Below are 17,484 nucleotides of genomic sequence, written 5' to 3' on the forward strand. Positions count from 1 at the left end.
CTGCGCTGAGGTGTTTGTCAGCCCTGGCACTGACAGGGCGGTTCGGGCTCGTCCGGCCGCTCTCAGCTGCCAATTCAAATCAGGGGCCGCTTCAGTAACCCCAAAATCAACAATCCTCACCAACGCCACCCATGGCCAAGACGGTGCCACCACAGAGAAACTGTGGCCTGCACCTGGTGGCACCTGGGTTAGGTGACTTTTATGCCATAGTGAAAAGTATCAAACAGCAAAACTATTGGAATTCTCAGAATGAAAGGAGACCGACCCACCGCTTCCCAACTCGGACCAATTCCCGTGCCTCTTGTGACATCTTCTGTCAGTCAGTCTGGTTAAATACACACGACCTATTTAACTTCCAACTTTTTTTGCTATGAAAAACTAAACCTTCTATAATAAGACAAAGTGGTTTGAGAGAGAGTGAGGAAAGATGGGATTGAAGTTTTAAGCCCATTATCGCATTTATCAATCCCGGCTGCTCTACCAAAGTGCTTTGCTCTGAACTCGCATCCATTTTCCCCGAGCTTTAAAAGCAAATGGGAGCATCTATTCCTTCAGCACCTCAAACACTTGCCCTCCCAATAAAACGCAGCCGTGTAGCTTTAACCCAGTGCTTCGCTGAGATTCCCAATGGATCAGCATCACCCACTCTGCGGCTGCTCCAGTGCTCCCGTAGCGCAACTGGAAAACCGGGGTGCTCGGGGACGGTGTGTATGAATCTATTATTAACGAATCCACGCGTCGAGGAAACAGAGGAGTAACTGTGGGTTTTTAGCGAGGCTGCGAGCGGCGGATTCCCGGTTCCCCCCTTCATTTTGCGCGGACCCCGCGCGGCGAGCATCGCTCCATCCCTCCATCCCACCTCCCCCGCCCGCCCCCGCCGCCAGCCCGGCCCCCGGCTCCTCCTCCCCGCTCCCGCCCGGCTGGGGGACGCCCGCCGGTCCCGCTCAACAAGTTCCCCTCGGCGGGGACCCGGCCGAGGGGACCCCCGGACTCCGAGCCCCCGCCGCAGCCCATGAGGGCAGCGGGGAGCGCGGCGGCGGCGGCTCCGCGGCTCCTCCGCGGCAGATGCGCCGAGGCTCTGACGCCCAGCTCGCCCCGGCGGCGGGAGGGAGATGCTCGCCCAGACCGCCACTTCTGCGTGAGGAAGCATAAGGTAAGGGACAGCCCTTCCCGCGGCTCGCTCGCCCCCAGACCCAAAACCCCCCCCCCGCTCCGCTGGTTTTTCCAGCGGAAAACTTCGTAGGGATGAGGATAAAGGCTGGCGCTGAGCGCCAGCGTTATGCAATAGCGTATCTGCCTGCCTGGGAACAGCTCCTGCATCCAATAACTTTCGTGACAGAGAAGGAGAGAATATCCCGATCTAGCAAAATGCCAGCCTTTTTTTCCCTGCTCCCTTTCCAGCGGTGCCTGGGAGGGGAGAGGTGTAGCTGGAGGATTTTCGGAGGAGGCACGAAGTGCTTTAGCTTTTCACATGGCTGATGGCGAGGAACTACCGCTGCTTATTAACTTCAGCCGTCCTAATGAAGTGTCCGCACAGCGCGGCGATGGAGGAGCATCGGATGCGTTCATCCCTTAACTTGCTATTAAAAGCCAAACCAACCCAAAAATCCTCCTCGGGGGCTGAACTGCTGCTATTCAGTGAAGTGTGAATATCGAGACGCAGGGCTCTCACGATTTAATACACCCAAGTCCCTCATCACCATCGGCACAAATTGGGGATGCCGCGAAAACGCCGTGGGAAAACGGGACAAAAGGTAGCAGGGATCCATCCCTGAAGTCACAGGGATGCATCCTGCAAGGCATCCCAAGCTTCCCGCTCTGAATTTCCATCTTGCCTCCCTATCTCTAGTGCAAATCCTCTCCCGTGACCTCAACGCCTGTACTTAATGCCATGTTTACAGGGAGTTACGGCAGCGAGGGGATGCAGGACTACAGTTCGCTGGGATCAGCCTGGGGGAGGCGGGGGGGCAGCCGGCCCCAGAAAAATAGGGACATCTTGCAATGCTCGGAGCAGGGAATATATTCCCTGCTTATGTCACCGTCTCCCGAGGGCTCTGTCCCAAAGGAGCTGTGCCCCCCTCTCTGCACGAGTCAGAATAGGTAATGGAGCGGTTCCGTTTGACCTTGTGTGTCTAAGCAGCTCAAATCCTGCTCGGAGGAAAATTTAACTCGTTAGGCTCTGGGATCGGGAAGTTTGGGAAGACCTTTTTTTTCCAACCTCTGAGAATCGATCTTTTTTTCCCTGCTGGCAAGTGGTAACAAAAGGCAAACCAGTAACAGGTCAGGTCTGATATAAACCGGGAATTTATTCCCTCTCTTTTAAAGTGTTCCATGGTGCTCACCGTTCACATTTACAGTGCTGCCAGGAATGCTGCATGTACCAAGGTTAAAAGCAGGCTGCTGGCTGGAAAAACTACTAGCTAAAAATAAATAAATAAAAATAATCACATGACATGCAACTGTCCTAGCCATGTACTCAGATGAATTTAATGTAGAATTTCAAGGGAACAGACCTATAGTAAAAATACGAAAGCAGGGAGAGTAACGTATTTCCTTACTCTTGGGGTGATGCCTGTTGGTGTCCTAGGAGCCTGCTCTGTCTCCACTACAATGATCTGTTCTCTCCCAGTACAAATACCAGTTCTAAGTTAAAAGCTGGATTTTCTTCTGGCATTAGAAATTCAGATGAAAAGATCTCAGTGCTCAGATATTACTGATTCATCACCTACCTGGAGGTTGATATTCTGCCTTACAGTGATGGAATATGGTCCCTGGTTTCAGGAGAAATCCATGATGTATATTGCTAATCCAAAGGCTCCGATGGAATTGTTCTAATTCTAACAGTTCTAAAATAAAATTCCTGCCCCAGAGTTTAAGGTGCTGTTGCATTGAAAGCATCCTGCCTTCATAGAATGGGGAAGGCTGACATTAGATCAGGTTTTTTGGGTTTTTTTTTGTAAGGATGTCGTGATGCCCTTGATGAAAAATGTGTGTTCTTTAGGACTCCATCATTATTAATGATGTGTATTTTTAACGAGACGCTCAAGATAATTCTAATCTTGAATGGAATCAGTGCCTTTCCCTCAGATGGACACATAAAAAGCAGCTGGGCAAGAGCACCAGAAGAGGAAGTGTTAGTTACTTATCAAGAGGGCCAGCACTTAATATTCAATGCACCCTTCTACTAATTAAGCTCCCAAACAAGTAGCTTATAAGATCATCGCTGTGGGTTTTTTTTCCCCAGTTAACTATTGCGCTGACAAAGCATTTTTGCATGAGAGACACACATATAATATATTAGAATTTATATCTAATTAAATCAGAGGGGACACAAAGAGTAGCAAAGTTCAGTGGAGATGAACATAGAGAAGGAGCCCAAGAGCTGCCAAATCATCTTCCTGACCAGCACCACCAGTGCCCAAAGCCTACTGGTCACCACAGCACACCATTAGTTACCTGGAGATCCAAACTCAACCACAGACTCTGCAAAGGACAAGGAAATATCAACACTGATGTTTTGTTCTGCAGAATTTAAAAGCCAAACTTAGCCATGCCAATCCTTTGCCGTGACTGATGTGGTGGTGAAAGCCAGGGAAAACCTATGAGCCTGCCAAAAATCCAGGCTAAAATGTCAGGATACCTCCACAAAGCTCTTGAGCTGTGATGTCTCAAGGCCATTCTGACCACAGGTCAGGCAGGACTGAGGGTGTCTGGTCCCATAATTCAGGCACACTTGAGGAAATGATAGTAAATCTAGAATATCTGAGAGCATAAAAAATTCACATGATTATCTGAACTAGCTGTTAATATTCTGCTTTCTGACAGCCACGATTTAAAGAACTGCTGAGAATTTGTGTGAGATATTAAAAAACATGTAAGCAACAAATCTACTTTATAGCCCCTACCCCCTTTGTATTTTTACTAATCAGTTTGCAAATTAAATAGGCTTTATGGAAATGAGATCATGAGCATATTTTATGGGAAAAAAATCATCTCAGAGTGGTAAATTCAGTGGGAGTTGCTTCTGAAAATCAGTGCTTGCTTAGAAAATGCTGTATAACCTATGAACACACACAAGTACGACTCAGTAGATACTGCCAATTTTAAATTGTTATTGACCACGCAGAATGCATTCAATTCACTTACTATAGTGTAGCACATCATCACTTTGAAGGTTATTTATTGCAATTTTACTACATTCAGGCAGAAAACTGATCCCTTAATACTGACAACAGCTCACCTTGTTCATGAATGTGCACAGCCCCGTGTCGGGGTGATCAGAGCCTTAAAGCTGCTTTCCAGTTCCACATCCAAGCAGAGTCTCACAGGCAAAGAGAATTGGGTGTAAAAATAACAATTCAGTGATCAAACAGCAAATCTTGGAGTCCACTTTGCCGGATTTTACTCCAGAAGTAGTTTTTCCAGCTAAATCCGCTGGATTTGACACAGTGTAGAAGGTTAAGGGCCATTTTCACAGTCTGAATTAAACAGAGGTGGATTTAAAAGCTGAAAGCCTCCAAGTCCTGCTATATTTGGGTGCAGATCTGAAGTTCTATATCTGTCATTACAAGAGATTTTTGTGCTGGAGCTCCACCACATGTCCCATTCCCCAGACTCTGCACATCGCTGATACCTGGTCTCAGACTCAGCTCACATCAAAAAGAGTGAGTTAAACATCTCACAAAACCCCAGCCTCACCTCATGTTTATGACATCCATGGGGAAGAGAAGCAAGTTGTGTTATTTTTGCCTGCCCATGATTGCTGCAACATGCCTATAAATAAAGCCCACACAGCTACAAAATTAAACCAGTTTAAAAACAAAAGCACGGGAAGCTCATTCCATCTGGTCTAAGTGAGGAGGAATTGTCACAAGTTAAAAAAAAAGAAGGCTTTGCTTGTTTTGTGCACTTCCCCACCTTCCCTGCTTGTTTTACACCTTCCCTTCCTCACCTCTTCCATTTTCTTTTTTCCCAATGCTCGTGCCAAGGTTGTGATCCTGTTGCTTGGAAGGATTTGGTCAGGTGAAAGCTTATAAAGCTCAACCATGGTGGAAATGACTTTAAAAACTGCAACAGGGACTCTCTGATTCTCAGTACAAACCCACTTAAGCAGGTGTGTCAATTCAGGGCTGTATTTTCAAGTTAGGAACACGAAAAATAGTTTTGGTTTGATTAGTTGCCTCCTGGGAGAAGGAAGAGGAGAGGATTCAGTAAAATCACTACTGTTTGTGTATTTATCTACAACGAGCCCAGTGTCTCCTTCAAACCATTAGTGATTGGATTGTTCGTGCCCATTTTTGTTATTATATTCATTACTCTCTCCAAATGCCGACAGAAATGAATGAGGAGACATCCACGAGTAAAGGAATTTAACTTGTGGATCAGTTTAACACATTTTTGTGTATCAAGGCCATCGGCAAATAAAACACAGCGATATCCCTGAGGAGCTGACAGAGAGACAGATAAAACATCCCACTGCTGGAGAGAGTCACTCAGCAGAAATTATGCCTGAACTGCCTGGTAACACTGATAACACTCAGCCCTTCTTGCAGACTGAGCCTAAGTTGCTGAATTCCAGAGGAATCTGTGTATTTTAGGTAGTTCTAGTTGAGCAAGTTGGTGAGAATAATGTGTTACATTCTCGCACTCACACCTTGTGATAAAAGCACACAAAGCCACAATAAAGGGGATGCAAATTATCTGTCTGGTTGTGGTGCCTCACCCAGACAGTTCTGGAGTTATCACCCAATTCTCATTAATAACAGAGGAGTTCTCAGCCACCATTCTGCAGCTTCACAGGCAGAGTACGTAACTCAGACAAAAATATTCTTAACAGAGTCTTGAATTATTTCATGCGCTTCCTAATCATCCATATCGCAAAGAACCCATCCTTAAATCCAGAACCACAGAATCATAGAATGGTTTGGGTTGGAAGGGGTCTCAAAGACCATCTGGTTTCAACCCCCTGCCACAGGCAGGGACACCAAGATTATTTTAAGGTCTTATTCCACATTGTCCCAGGTCCACAAAATGTGGGAGCATTGTGTTCAACACCTCCACACCATCTTTGCCTGCTCTCATTGCTTCCCTGTTCATTCTCCACACAGTTTTTCCCACATGGAACCAAAAACGTGTTCCCTGCTGACCTGGAATGAGCATCAGTGCTATCCATCACCTCCAAGCCTTCTCCCGAGTCCTCATGCTGGATGACAGCTTGAGGGTCTGGGAGTTGAGATTTGGAGCATTCACACTGATGTTTGTATTTAAGATAACTTCCCCTCACATCAGAGTTTGGCTCTTCATTCACATCATTTCCAAAGCATCTTAGAACCAGTTTTTATGAAGATTTGCAGCATCAGGGACCATTATTCCCCTGCAGCACAGCAACCGAAGCACAGTTTTTTGCTCTACTGTACCCCTCTTTTTGGGTAACTAAACTCATTTTTGTATAAGCCTTTGCTGTAGCAAAAGTCAGACTGATCTGTGCACTTTCCCCAACATCAGCATCCAGCTGTACATGGATAATTCACAATTCCAGCAGGGCCAGAACCTGCTTGAAACCAGAAACTTCAGGAATGTGCTCCTTGAGAAGGTGAAAAATGACACAGCCTTTATTTCATGGTGCCTGCTGACAGCACTGGAGTGCAAATACACTCCTTGACTGAGACTATTCCCCAATTAATATCCTGCTAATGATGTCAGGTTTTAGACCTAAATTACCCAGCTGAGTTGTTTAACACGCCTTCACACCCTCCCAAGCTTGTCTGCCCGTAACCCTAATCCAGACAGAACGAGCTGACAAGGCTCTGCTGCCTTCCAGCTACTGACCTCAGGAAAGTCATTCCTGTCTGTCATCTCCCCTTTGGAAGCTCCAGCACAGGCTACACAACACCCTTTCCATAGGATGAGATCACCTGCATTCCCAGGGGAATGCTCTGATCTGCATCTCTTGTGCTGCTGTGGTGCCTCTCCGATACCTCACAGCAAAATCAAGGATCCAAGCCTGGAGCTGAAACATGCATCTCCTTCTTCTCCTTTACCCAACATTTGTAAATCTGTAACAAAGGAAGAAAACCAGCTACAGTTGCTGTAGGTGGTCACAGGCCATCCCTGAAAGTATTCACATCCAGGTTGGACTGGGCTGGGAGCAACCTGGGACAGTGGAAGGTGGCCCTGCCCATGGCAGGAGGTGGGACTGGATGACCTTTGAAGTCCCTTCCAACCCAAACCATTCTGTGAGTCTGTTTTCAATCCCCAGCACCCAGATATCTCTCTCCAGAGCTCCAACAGTTTTAAGACCTGTTGGTCAAAGCTAAGGAGCAGAACTGCTCTTTTCCCCTGTGGTTTGGCTGGTTTTTTTTCCTTGAACACCCACAAAACCCATCGATGTCGACTCAGAACAATTAACACTGAGCATTCTCCAGTAATGCAGATAAGGAACTGTCGTTAAGCTCTTGTTTTTAACAGCTTGCCCTTTCAATTATTTAACAGAAAGGCCCATAAAAATGAAAAAGCCTTGCAGAGAAAGTAGTGTGGCTTCTGGACTCCTGGAAGACAGTGCAGTGTAGTGAGAGCAGAACTGAGAGTGATTCTCCCAGCAACACATCCCCAGCACATCCTTCTCCTGCCAGTACCACTGGAACCCAGACAAGAAGTTGCCCAGATTTCCATGGCAAAATAATGTTAATAAACCTTTGCTCCTCCTATTCTCCATAAGCTGCAGAGCACAGTAAGAAAAAGCAGCATAATTCTTGTAACAGTTCTATGATTTTTTCCAGAACACTAAATCCCAGCAAATGTTTGGCATCAGAACACTATGAATTCGCAGGGAGTATCTTCTGACATTGCATTTGTTCCAGTAGGAAGTTAATAGTTATTAATTCACCCCATAAGTCTGCACTGTTCTTAATGCAAGTGCAAATCTCCTGATAATGGTACTATTCGTTGCAAAATTCTACATAACCCCCATTTTCCAGGAGTTTATCACGTTGAATGGATTCCTTTTAATTTTATGCACAATATAGGAAGCAACAAAACCTAAGTATTATTAAAATTTGTGTTCACAAAGCACAGTAGAGATGTCAAAATTAGAGAAAATTGCACAGACCAGCTGCATTCAGCTGGTTTGGCTCGTAAGGAAATTCTTAAATAGTTTATCCTCCAATAGATTCCTGTTTTATCTAAAAATTCTCCAGGCATATTAAATCGTACATTTTATTTGTTGCCATTTAGTTCTAAAGCTGAAGCTCACAAAAGCATTTAAAGGCATTTATTGGGTATCTCAGCCATTAGCTGGGATATGATTTTATACATCATTCTTATAGAGCCTGCCAGTGGATGGGAGGGGAGAAAAGACAAATCAAATGCCATATGATCCTGTTTATTCCAAAGCAAAGACTTCCAAGGCACTTAGAAATGCAGCAGGAAGAATGACTTCAGTAGTGAGCAATAAATAAGGAGGTTCAAGAGACAGAAAATTCAAGTTTGGTGCCTCGGGGTTTCCAAACAGAGTTAAAAAAATACTAGTTTGACATTTAGCAGGACTGCAAACTCTGTTATTCTACATGAACAATTCTGTGATAAAATGATGACAGGCTGCTCCACCACGTCACTTTTCCTAATAATAGCAGTGCTTTTTACCCCACAAAAACTGGGCACACCTGCACCCCTGAATTTATCTGCAAGACATAATTTATCCTCAGTCCTTATGTATTAAAAATCCATAAAACTTTGTAGCAAAGGCAAAGTTTCTGCAAACAACTAATAATTAAAAGCTAAGATAATTCATATTTTCCAGCATTTTTAGCTTGTTAATGGACATTGCTTATTAATATTTAAGATAATACTATATGATTTTTAAGATTTTTTAAAAGAATGAAAAGACTCCTAATTTAACGGAGTCAAAATTTATGGGATATTTAGAATTAACATACTGTATTTATTTATATGAAGTAAATCTAAGTTTCTTTCAAATCTTTATTTTTAACAATAGAATTGTATGATATTCTACGTATACACTAACAAGACTTACAGACATCAAGGAGTTTTTGAAAAACAAGCATTTTCTGGTAGTATTTAGGCATATAAAAATTCCAGGTGAGGCAGCAGGGATCTCTCACAAGGAAGCACAACCTGGATATACTCAGGAGCCCAAAGATGTTGCAGATCACTTCCTTCACGTGGAAAAGGCCAATTATTTGCAACCCTTTGCATGATTTTAAGCTGTTACAGCCATACACAAAATCCCGTGTGCTCTTAACACGTGCACAGATGTTTTCAGCTGCATCTCCAAAGCCTTCATTTGGTCTGGAAATACAAGGAATACATGGAATCCGTGCCTTCCATCTGCATTTGGAACGTGCAAAGTTTAGGTCCAGTCTGTATTAACACATTGTGAGTCTGCTTCTGGAGCATAAAACTGACAGAAATAAAATGTAAATTACATTTAATAATATAATAAGAGCTCCAAATCTCTTTTTCCTTCGTTAACCAACCAGTCTGGAAATTCCACACTGTAATTCCCCCTCCCAGGGCAGTGACTTGGCAGAGTTTGGATGCAGAGTGAAGGTCCTGCAAAGATTTGTACCTAAACTTTACCTGCTGACATGCCCTGGAACAGGACTGTTGGTTTCCATAATTCCCCTGAAGATTTTATACTAACTTAAGGCTTCTCTGTGCATCACTTTATTATTATTATTATTTTTTTTTTTTTTTAATAGTTTATTTCCATATTCAAACACAGGGGAACACTCCTTAAGGGTAATCAGCCAGAAGTTTATAAACAAATCAAAGCTAAAAACTCTAAAAAGTAAGCTGTGTGAGAACTTAAATATTTAGTTGAGCGAATTGGGGGTTGTTGGGAGTAACTACAGAGAAAAAGTTGAAATCTATTATCTGTATGTAATTGGCATCTGCAACTAAAATTCAAATTCAAAGCTTGACAGAGAAAGTCATAAAGTCTGTGCTCCTGCAAACTGAGAAACTCAGTATCCGAAAGTATCCAAAAATCCTGTGGAGACGATGCTTTAAGTAACTCAAATTGGAGGCAACACCTCGTCCAACCCAAAACTGAAACCAAACAGGAGGTATTATATAAACCCTTCCCTGGGAGGTGTTTAACTCACTATCCACTCTTTGCTCAGCTGTTCTTTTATCAGCTGAGCCCAGAGAGTTCCCCTTGGAGACGCCGAGAGCCGAGCGAGGCTTAGAAAAAAAATCGAGTTCTTTTGGTTGTTGTCATTCTTAATCACAGATATCTATGAAATTATTACTCCAAGCTACTGGTGGGAATAGAAAACTCCAGATCAGCTAAATCAATCAGGCCTGGGAGGTTGGGAAAGGGAGACAAGCAATTTTGTGAGGAATCAATTTATTGGCTATTAAAGACATGCTTAAAATGAACTGCAGGATACAGTTCCCCGTTTATCAACTCCGGAGAACAGCACCGGGCTCCTGGTTTTATCTGGGTTATGGACTCCATGTTAAGTCATTCCAAACAAACCCAGTGATCCTGCAGCCCCCAAAATGATGGGATCAAAGGGGTAGATGAAATAATCTGGAAGTTGAAACAGGGCAGAGGCACTCATGAAATATCAAGCCAATACTTGAAAATAAATTGCATGTTAACAGATCCTGCTGTCAAACAACCAAGTGCCTGAAGACTCACTTTGACAACTCTGAGGTATCCTCAGAGATGGCTGTAATGGGTGACATTCAGAGCTAAGAGCCAATTTTTTTAAGCCTTTTTTTGGGTAAAAACATGTGTTCTCTTTTCAGAAGCAATTACTGAGGATTTCACATCTCTGTAAATGCAGCATTTCATTTTTGCAGCAATTTTTTGGTAGTGCAGGAACTCACATTAGCAGATGTGAACACTAATGGCTTTTATGTTCCTGTATTTAGTTTTTGGTAAACTCATTAATTTACCAGACCATTTTGGAACATTTGCTTCCAGTAGTTCGACGTGACTGGAAATGCAGAGTTTTGGGGCTTGACAGTAGTTTTTACAACATATTTTAGTGTCTAAAGCTGATGTGTGTCCAACTGCAAGCTAATGGATCAGGTTTGTATCTTACACAGCACTGTCTTCACTAAAACATTCCAAAAATTCCGCTCTAGATAGATGGATGGATGGATGGATGGATGGACAGATGGATGTCTGTATTTCCTACCATCCCCATCTTTGGAAGCTGTGACCCAGTGGGGCTCTGTTTGCAAAATTCTCTCAAATAAAACCATAACATCACTCACACATGAATTTATAATTAAAATACAGCCTAACACAGCCAGTACAGGACCCTAACAAAGCTCCTTATTTAGGGTTTCAACGGGAACAAAAAATTCCTGACGTTCACATATAGTCAATTTATTCCCTTCAGAATCTGTCTATATTTGTATATCATGTATGAAAGGCACAGGGGTAACTGATCTTTCCCCCCCGCCCAGCACAAAAGGATAACTCTACTCCAATTTAATGTTCAGGCTTCCCCCTAGAATTCCCATTTTTCACTCTTTTCCCCAAAACCAGGGGCTTGGTCACTTCAGTATCAGCTACTAGGCCTGTATATATAACATGTCTAGAGGAAAACTAGTCTGGCAACCTCAAAATCCTTTATTTGAATGTTTTTGTCCTGCATTTTCCCTCCTTTTGCTTTCTTCCACAGACTCTCCACTACATCACACAGAGCCAGACAGAAACTTCCCCTCCTCAAAAAAGTGCAGCTCACTCAGCTCTACCTGAGCCTCACAAGTCAGACAGAAAAGGCAAACTAGGTGGATTCTAGAATATTTCAGTGACCTGTTCAAAAATTACTGGGACCAGGGAATTAAAACATGAAGAAAAAATTAAGTAATGACACCTTTGCATGAGATCTTTTGACCCAGACATCCAACCATGCACATCTTGTGTCTTAATATCTTTAGGGACGTGTTATTATTGCTTTTAAAACTCATAAACATTCAATTTTCCACTGAAAATAATTTCCCCATTATGCTTTCTTAAATTAAAACTAAATATAGACCAGTCATAAGGATTGACTCCCCTGTGCTTTATAAAACATATGCTATCGTGGCACTTAACTCTTCAAGAGTTCCACATATTTTATTTAATAGACAAAGGAATTTTAATTAAAAACTTATTTTAAATACACCTGAAAGTCCCTTTACTCGTTTTACATCGTACTCTGAGTCCCTCTGAGGATCCATCCGTGCTTAAATAGGAGATGCATGCAGAATATTTGGATTAAGTGGGAATTTGGTAATTCAGCAAGTCTCAGGGAGAAATTTGTGCAATAGGAGAGTAAAAATGACAACTTCAAATGAGGTGTAAAAATGAGATCTTAACTATCCTGCTACTACAGATTCCCTTGTGATCTGAACAACCACAGAGCTGTTGGGTTTTGAGGGGGGGGTTGGCATCTTCTCGTCCTTGAGGAGGTGTTTATATTTCAGTGGCAGATTAAGTAATTTCTGTGAATCATCACAGGTTTGAAGGGGTTTTTTTTAGTGCTTTAGGATCCTTTGGGATAAGCAGCTGTATCATAAAGGCATTTACTGCCTCAAGGAAAGGATGAGTTGGTTTGCATTTGAAGCAAACCCTTAATTGATGCACTGCTGACTTCTTCCACAAACTTCACTAGTTCATAAATTCTACGCATCGAGCAGCACCAACCAGTTACTAATAATAATTAATCTGTATTTAGATTATATTTAGGTTTGGCTATGAGGTAAATTTTTACAAAAATCCAAATCACAACCCCTCTAATGACCAATTAATTTCTTGCCAAGACACTGAATACATCAGACAGGAGAATGTGTTTGGTAAGCAAGCCCAGAGTAAAAAATAATGCCAGTGTGACACTTCTTGCTACTAAACATTTGCACTAAAGGAGAATTAAGGCTGGTCAGAGCTCTAGAGTTTTCTTTACTTGCACAAAGACACTTATTTTTCATTTTCCCTGGAGTTTTGATTAACTATCAGGTGAATTCAGGGACTGGGAGCACGTACTGATTTGCAGGGAAGCACGAGGGCTGAGTGAGCAGCCATGATCCCTGTCCTCTGAAAAGGGGGCTGGAAAAACTCCTGCTGCCAGGAATCCTCCCCTTTGAGGAGAAGGTGTTCAGAAACCAAGATAAAAAGCAGAATTCTCTAGAAAACCCAAAATCTAACACGAAGGACTATGACTTTGGAGAGCCAAGCATATCGGTTGCGAGCGGCAGCCATTTCAGGTCCATCAGACGAAAGTAGGCCAAAAACTGCAAACCTGAGGGGGAAAAGTAGGAAAGCAGCCCAAATATTGCAAACCTGAGGGGGAAAAGTAGCATTTGTGTTGTAATATGAGGCTTTTTGCACTGTTTTTGGCTGCAGGCATCATGGTGAGTAAGGAGCCCAGCAAATGCTTACTCACCGCCTCGGACAGTGACGTCGAGCCAGCGGCTTCCCTGGCCTTGGAGATGAAATACGCGCTGGATCCCAACCGGCAGATCAAGAAACGGAACAAAGCCCTGCAGGTGAGGTTTAAGGATATCTGCGAGGCCCAGAACGAGCAGAGGGACAAGCAGCTGTCCACCTCCACCTCGCAGGACCCCGACAAGAGGGACGCCAAGGCCATCGCCTACAAGACGGCGTATCGCAAGTACATGACGGTGCCCGCCCGCAGGTCCATCCCCAACGTCACCAAGAGCACAGGAGTTCAGACTTCCCCCGATCTCAAAAAGTGCTACCAGACCTTCCCTCTGGACCGGAAAAAAGGGAATATTCTTAAAAGCGCCTCGACCGTGGACACCTTGCAGGGTGAGAACAACGGGTTTCTGATCGATGTGAAGGACAGGGAGGGCCGGGGCTCGGCGGAGGCCGTTGCGTGGGGCAGGAAGGCCGGCAGCCTGCAGACGGCCGAGTTCATCTCCCACGTCTCGGAGCGCGCCAACGCGGGTGCGCACGACGACGGCGCCGCCGAGGCCTGGAAAAGCAGCGATTTGCACAGTTCTCCCAAAGAGCCGCCTCCTCCTCCCCTCCCGAACTTGGCCGACCCCGCCGAGGACGAGCCCGCGTGGCCGCCCGGCCGGGGGAGAGCGGCGGTGGCGCGGCTGAGCAGCGAGGAGGCCGCCCAGCCCCTCCACCACGGGAGGGTCTTCAAGACTGAGGTGGCCACCGTTTACCTGCCGGCCTCGCAGCCCGACCTGCCCAACCTCGGCGACTGGTCGCCGTGCGCCGAGGAGGACAGGAGGAGGACGGTGCACCTGAACGGTGTCCAGCCCGCGGCGGGCGATGCCGGGGCGTGCGCGGCGCGGGCGCGGTGCCCGGCCACCGAATGTAACGACCAGCCCCTGCAGGTCAACGTCTCGCCCGCGGAGGAGGGCCGGCCCTGCCAGGCGGCCGTGGCCCTGAGCGAGGAATGCCAACAAATCGTGCCTCACACCGAAGTTGTGGACTTGAAAGCGCAGCTTCAGATGATGGAAAGCTTGATCAGCTCTAGTCAGGAAACCATAAAGGTGTTGTTGGGTGTTATACAGGAGCTCGAGAAAGGAGAAGCTCACAGAGAAGGGTGAGTAGAAGCTTTTTGCGCAAGTTTAAGCTGATTTAAAATGTCTTTTCTAACAATCCTGCCCTTGAATTTGCTGACGTCAACACGCACCCGCCGCCGCACACGTGGTGCTTCCCATGCGAAGTTTTGCTGCTTTGTAGAGGCCAATCCCAGGGAAACCTGCCAGCACTATTCCCAGATTGGTATCTGCTTGTCCTGGGATCTAATTAAGTAATTATTTAACGAAGGGCCTGTAATACATCTTGTGCCTTTTCCTCGGAGCACAGAACGAGCCGCTCTCCAAACAGGATTAGTGAGGATGCTTTCACATCAGCAACTTGCATTAACCATAATTCCTCACACGGCATGAAAAGCAGCAGAAAAACCTTAATTCTGTAAGAGACTTACCTTTTTAAGATTAAGGGATACAATTACAACTCTTAATATAATTCCATTAATGGCATATGCATCTTGTCTGGTTTACTCTCACCTTCTGAATTTTTCATGGTATTTCTTTCAGAAGGAAATGAAATGAAAACTTTGAATTTCAAAGCATTTTTTACAGCATTCACACAGCTCAACACAATAAACTCAAGCAGAAAGAAAGAAAATTGTGTTTATCCCTATCTTTCATTATTTAAATCAACTTATAAGGCATTAAATAAATACTGTAACTCAGTACAACCTTTAGTCTTTACCTGGACAGTTCAATCCCTCTATTACATAACCTTAACAAGCATTTTGCAGACTGACTCGCCTTAGTTCCCTCATCTTTATTCAATGAACACACCTCAAAATGTATATGCACTGTTTGGGTGCTTTTAAATACCTCTGCAATTAAATCACAATTTGTCAGAAGAAATCAGGATTTTAAAATTAAGAACCCAGCAGCCTGTGCTACTTGAAGCAGCCCATGTTTTCATTTGAGCCAGAAAGGTATGTCTTTAATTTAACTCTTTCTTTAGGAACATACAAATCATGTTAATCCTAAAAACGTTTGTCATTGGAAAGTCCTCTCAGCTGTTGGACACTGCTGTCAACACAGCCTTAGTGCTTTTAGTTAACTTTACAGTATTATCTATATCAATATCAATTACCTATATCAGGACCTTATCAAGTCCTGCATCTTCAGACTAGGAAGTCTCTTGATGTAGCTGAAAGCCACACGGCCTCGATGATCTTAAAGGTCTTTTCCAACCTAAATGACTGTATGGTTCAATTTTTTAAAATTATTATTCAGAATAATTCCCCTGCCTTTCTTAACTTACAGAAACTGCAGGAGATTTGGACAGAAGTGTCAAGCAGCATGTCAAATCCCAAAATACAGAAAAACTCTTTCTTCATCACAACTCATCACCTGATCCCCGAGAACCCTGTGTGCAGGAACACCCACACCCACCCCCAAAGTCACCTGCTATAAATACCTCTGCTTCCTCCAGACAATTATACAGCCATTTTTTATCTCTTCCCAAAGATAGCACAGCAACAGGTGCAGCAAATACCTATTTTTTTATTGCCCTGACAGAAGCAGAGCTATTTAATGTAGCCAACATTAGGGGCATGCCCTTGGCATGAAATATCGATGACTGTCTTGAAATAATTTCAACCTGGCAAAGCTGTATTAGCCCTAAAATAGTGAAACTATCCATAAGCCACAGTTCAGAACATCTCTACAGCCTCTTAGACACACAGACTTATGCATTAGAGTCCACAAGACTATATTTGACTGAAAAGAGCCTATCTATTAGCACTCCTGGGTACTTGGAACCACTTCCAGCTGCTCCTGCATATGCTCCAGACACGACCCAAACATGCCCCCTCCCTGCTGGGCAGGAAGGGTGTCGAGATGGGGAAGGAGGGAAAAGAAAGGAGATGCAAACTTGCATATTTTCTCCTGTTTTAGGAATCCTTGCATCCCAGATCCCTCATTTCCTAGCTGCTGGGTGATTTTGAAGGAGGCTGCACAGAGGAGATTATGCTCAGGCCATTGCTGTTCTCCCCTGATCACAGTCCAGAGCTGGGAGAACACTCTGTTCTCCTGCAAAGCACCAACACATCATTAACATGAAGCTTGTCTTTATCCCCATTCCCCTCAAATTAGACAACTCTTTCAATAATAGGCTGCCCCATCCTTTTATTAGAATAATTCTTTCCAATTGCTGCATTCATTCGGCATTTTTGCCACAGACACCCAGCACTGGGTAAATTATTACATGTTTTCTCCATTTCAGCATGTTGGTCTTTTTTCCTGTTATAACCAAGTGTTAGGTCAGCTAATATCAAGAAATTAAAGCAGTGCTACTGCTCCATCTCTGTTTATTATAAAATACAAGAGTCTTCCATCTGCTAAAGCAGGAAGAAATGTTCTGTGTTTATGGACCTCTCCTGGTTTTCTTATGTATATTAAATTCCTTAGAACAACACACTACAAGAAACAAATACAAGTAACACACTGCTGGTTAAAAAAATAATTCACAAATCCAGAAAACAAAGGCACAGCTAAATTTCTTAATCAGATTTTCCTCCCTTTAAGGAAATCAGTGCTCTTTAAGTGCTGTTGTAGTGCCCTGGGACTGGTGCTCAGTGGATTCATTTTCACTAATGTGCTGTAGGTCCTGAACTGCTATTACTGCAATTCATCACTAAATGAGTCAATGCCAGCACAAGTGTAGCAGTATCTCTGAAGACAGCAGCATCATCTCTGTATACTTCCCAAAATGTCAGTGCTACATCATCTGCAATTAGCAACAACATCCAGCTCCCAACTCTGCTGAAGGAAAGGGAAAAGCCACCCGAGGAGGAGGAGAAGCACAGCCAGCCTGTGACCCCCCCAGTATCAGAGGAAATAAGTAAAATTGTGTATTATTTCCATCATTATTTACTAAACCTTTGGCAAAGTGGCAATTCCACCTTCTATGTCGAAGCTTCTACAAAAAACCAAATTATATGGCAGCAAAACAGA

General features: G+C 44.0%; 2 protein-coding genes across 3 annotated transcripts in view; one reads left to right on the forward strand and one right to left on the reverse strand.

Moving 5' to 3' along the window:
• DOCK1 (dedicator of cytokinesis 1) overlaps positions 1-17,484 on the reverse strand; it is a 280,931-nt gene that overhangs the window by 146,846 nt on the left and 116,601 nt on the right. The window lies entirely within an intron of this gene.
• Positions 946-17,484, forward strand: part of INSYN2 (inhibitory synaptic factor 2A) — a 41,937-nt gene continuing 25,398 nt past the window's right edge. Inside the window, exons 1-2 of the mRNA XM_027705623.1 lie at positions 946-1,153; positions 13,367-14,543. Coding sequence (XP_027561424.1) covers positions 13,372-14,543 — 1,172 coding nt within the window. The 5' untranslated portion in view covers positions 946-1,153; positions 13,367-13,371. The remainder of the gene's footprint in view (positions 1,154-13,366; positions 14,544-17,484) is intronic.

The sequence above is a fragment of the Neopelma chrysocephalum genome, unplaced genomic scaffold (assembly GCF_003984885.1).
Source record: "Neopelma chrysocephalum unplaced genomic scaffold, ASM398488v2 Primary Assembly neopelma1_347, whole genome shotgun sequence".
NCBI classification, from domain to species: domain Eukaryota; kingdom Metazoa; phylum Chordata; class Aves; order Passeriformes; family Pipridae; genus Neopelma; species Neopelma chrysocephalum.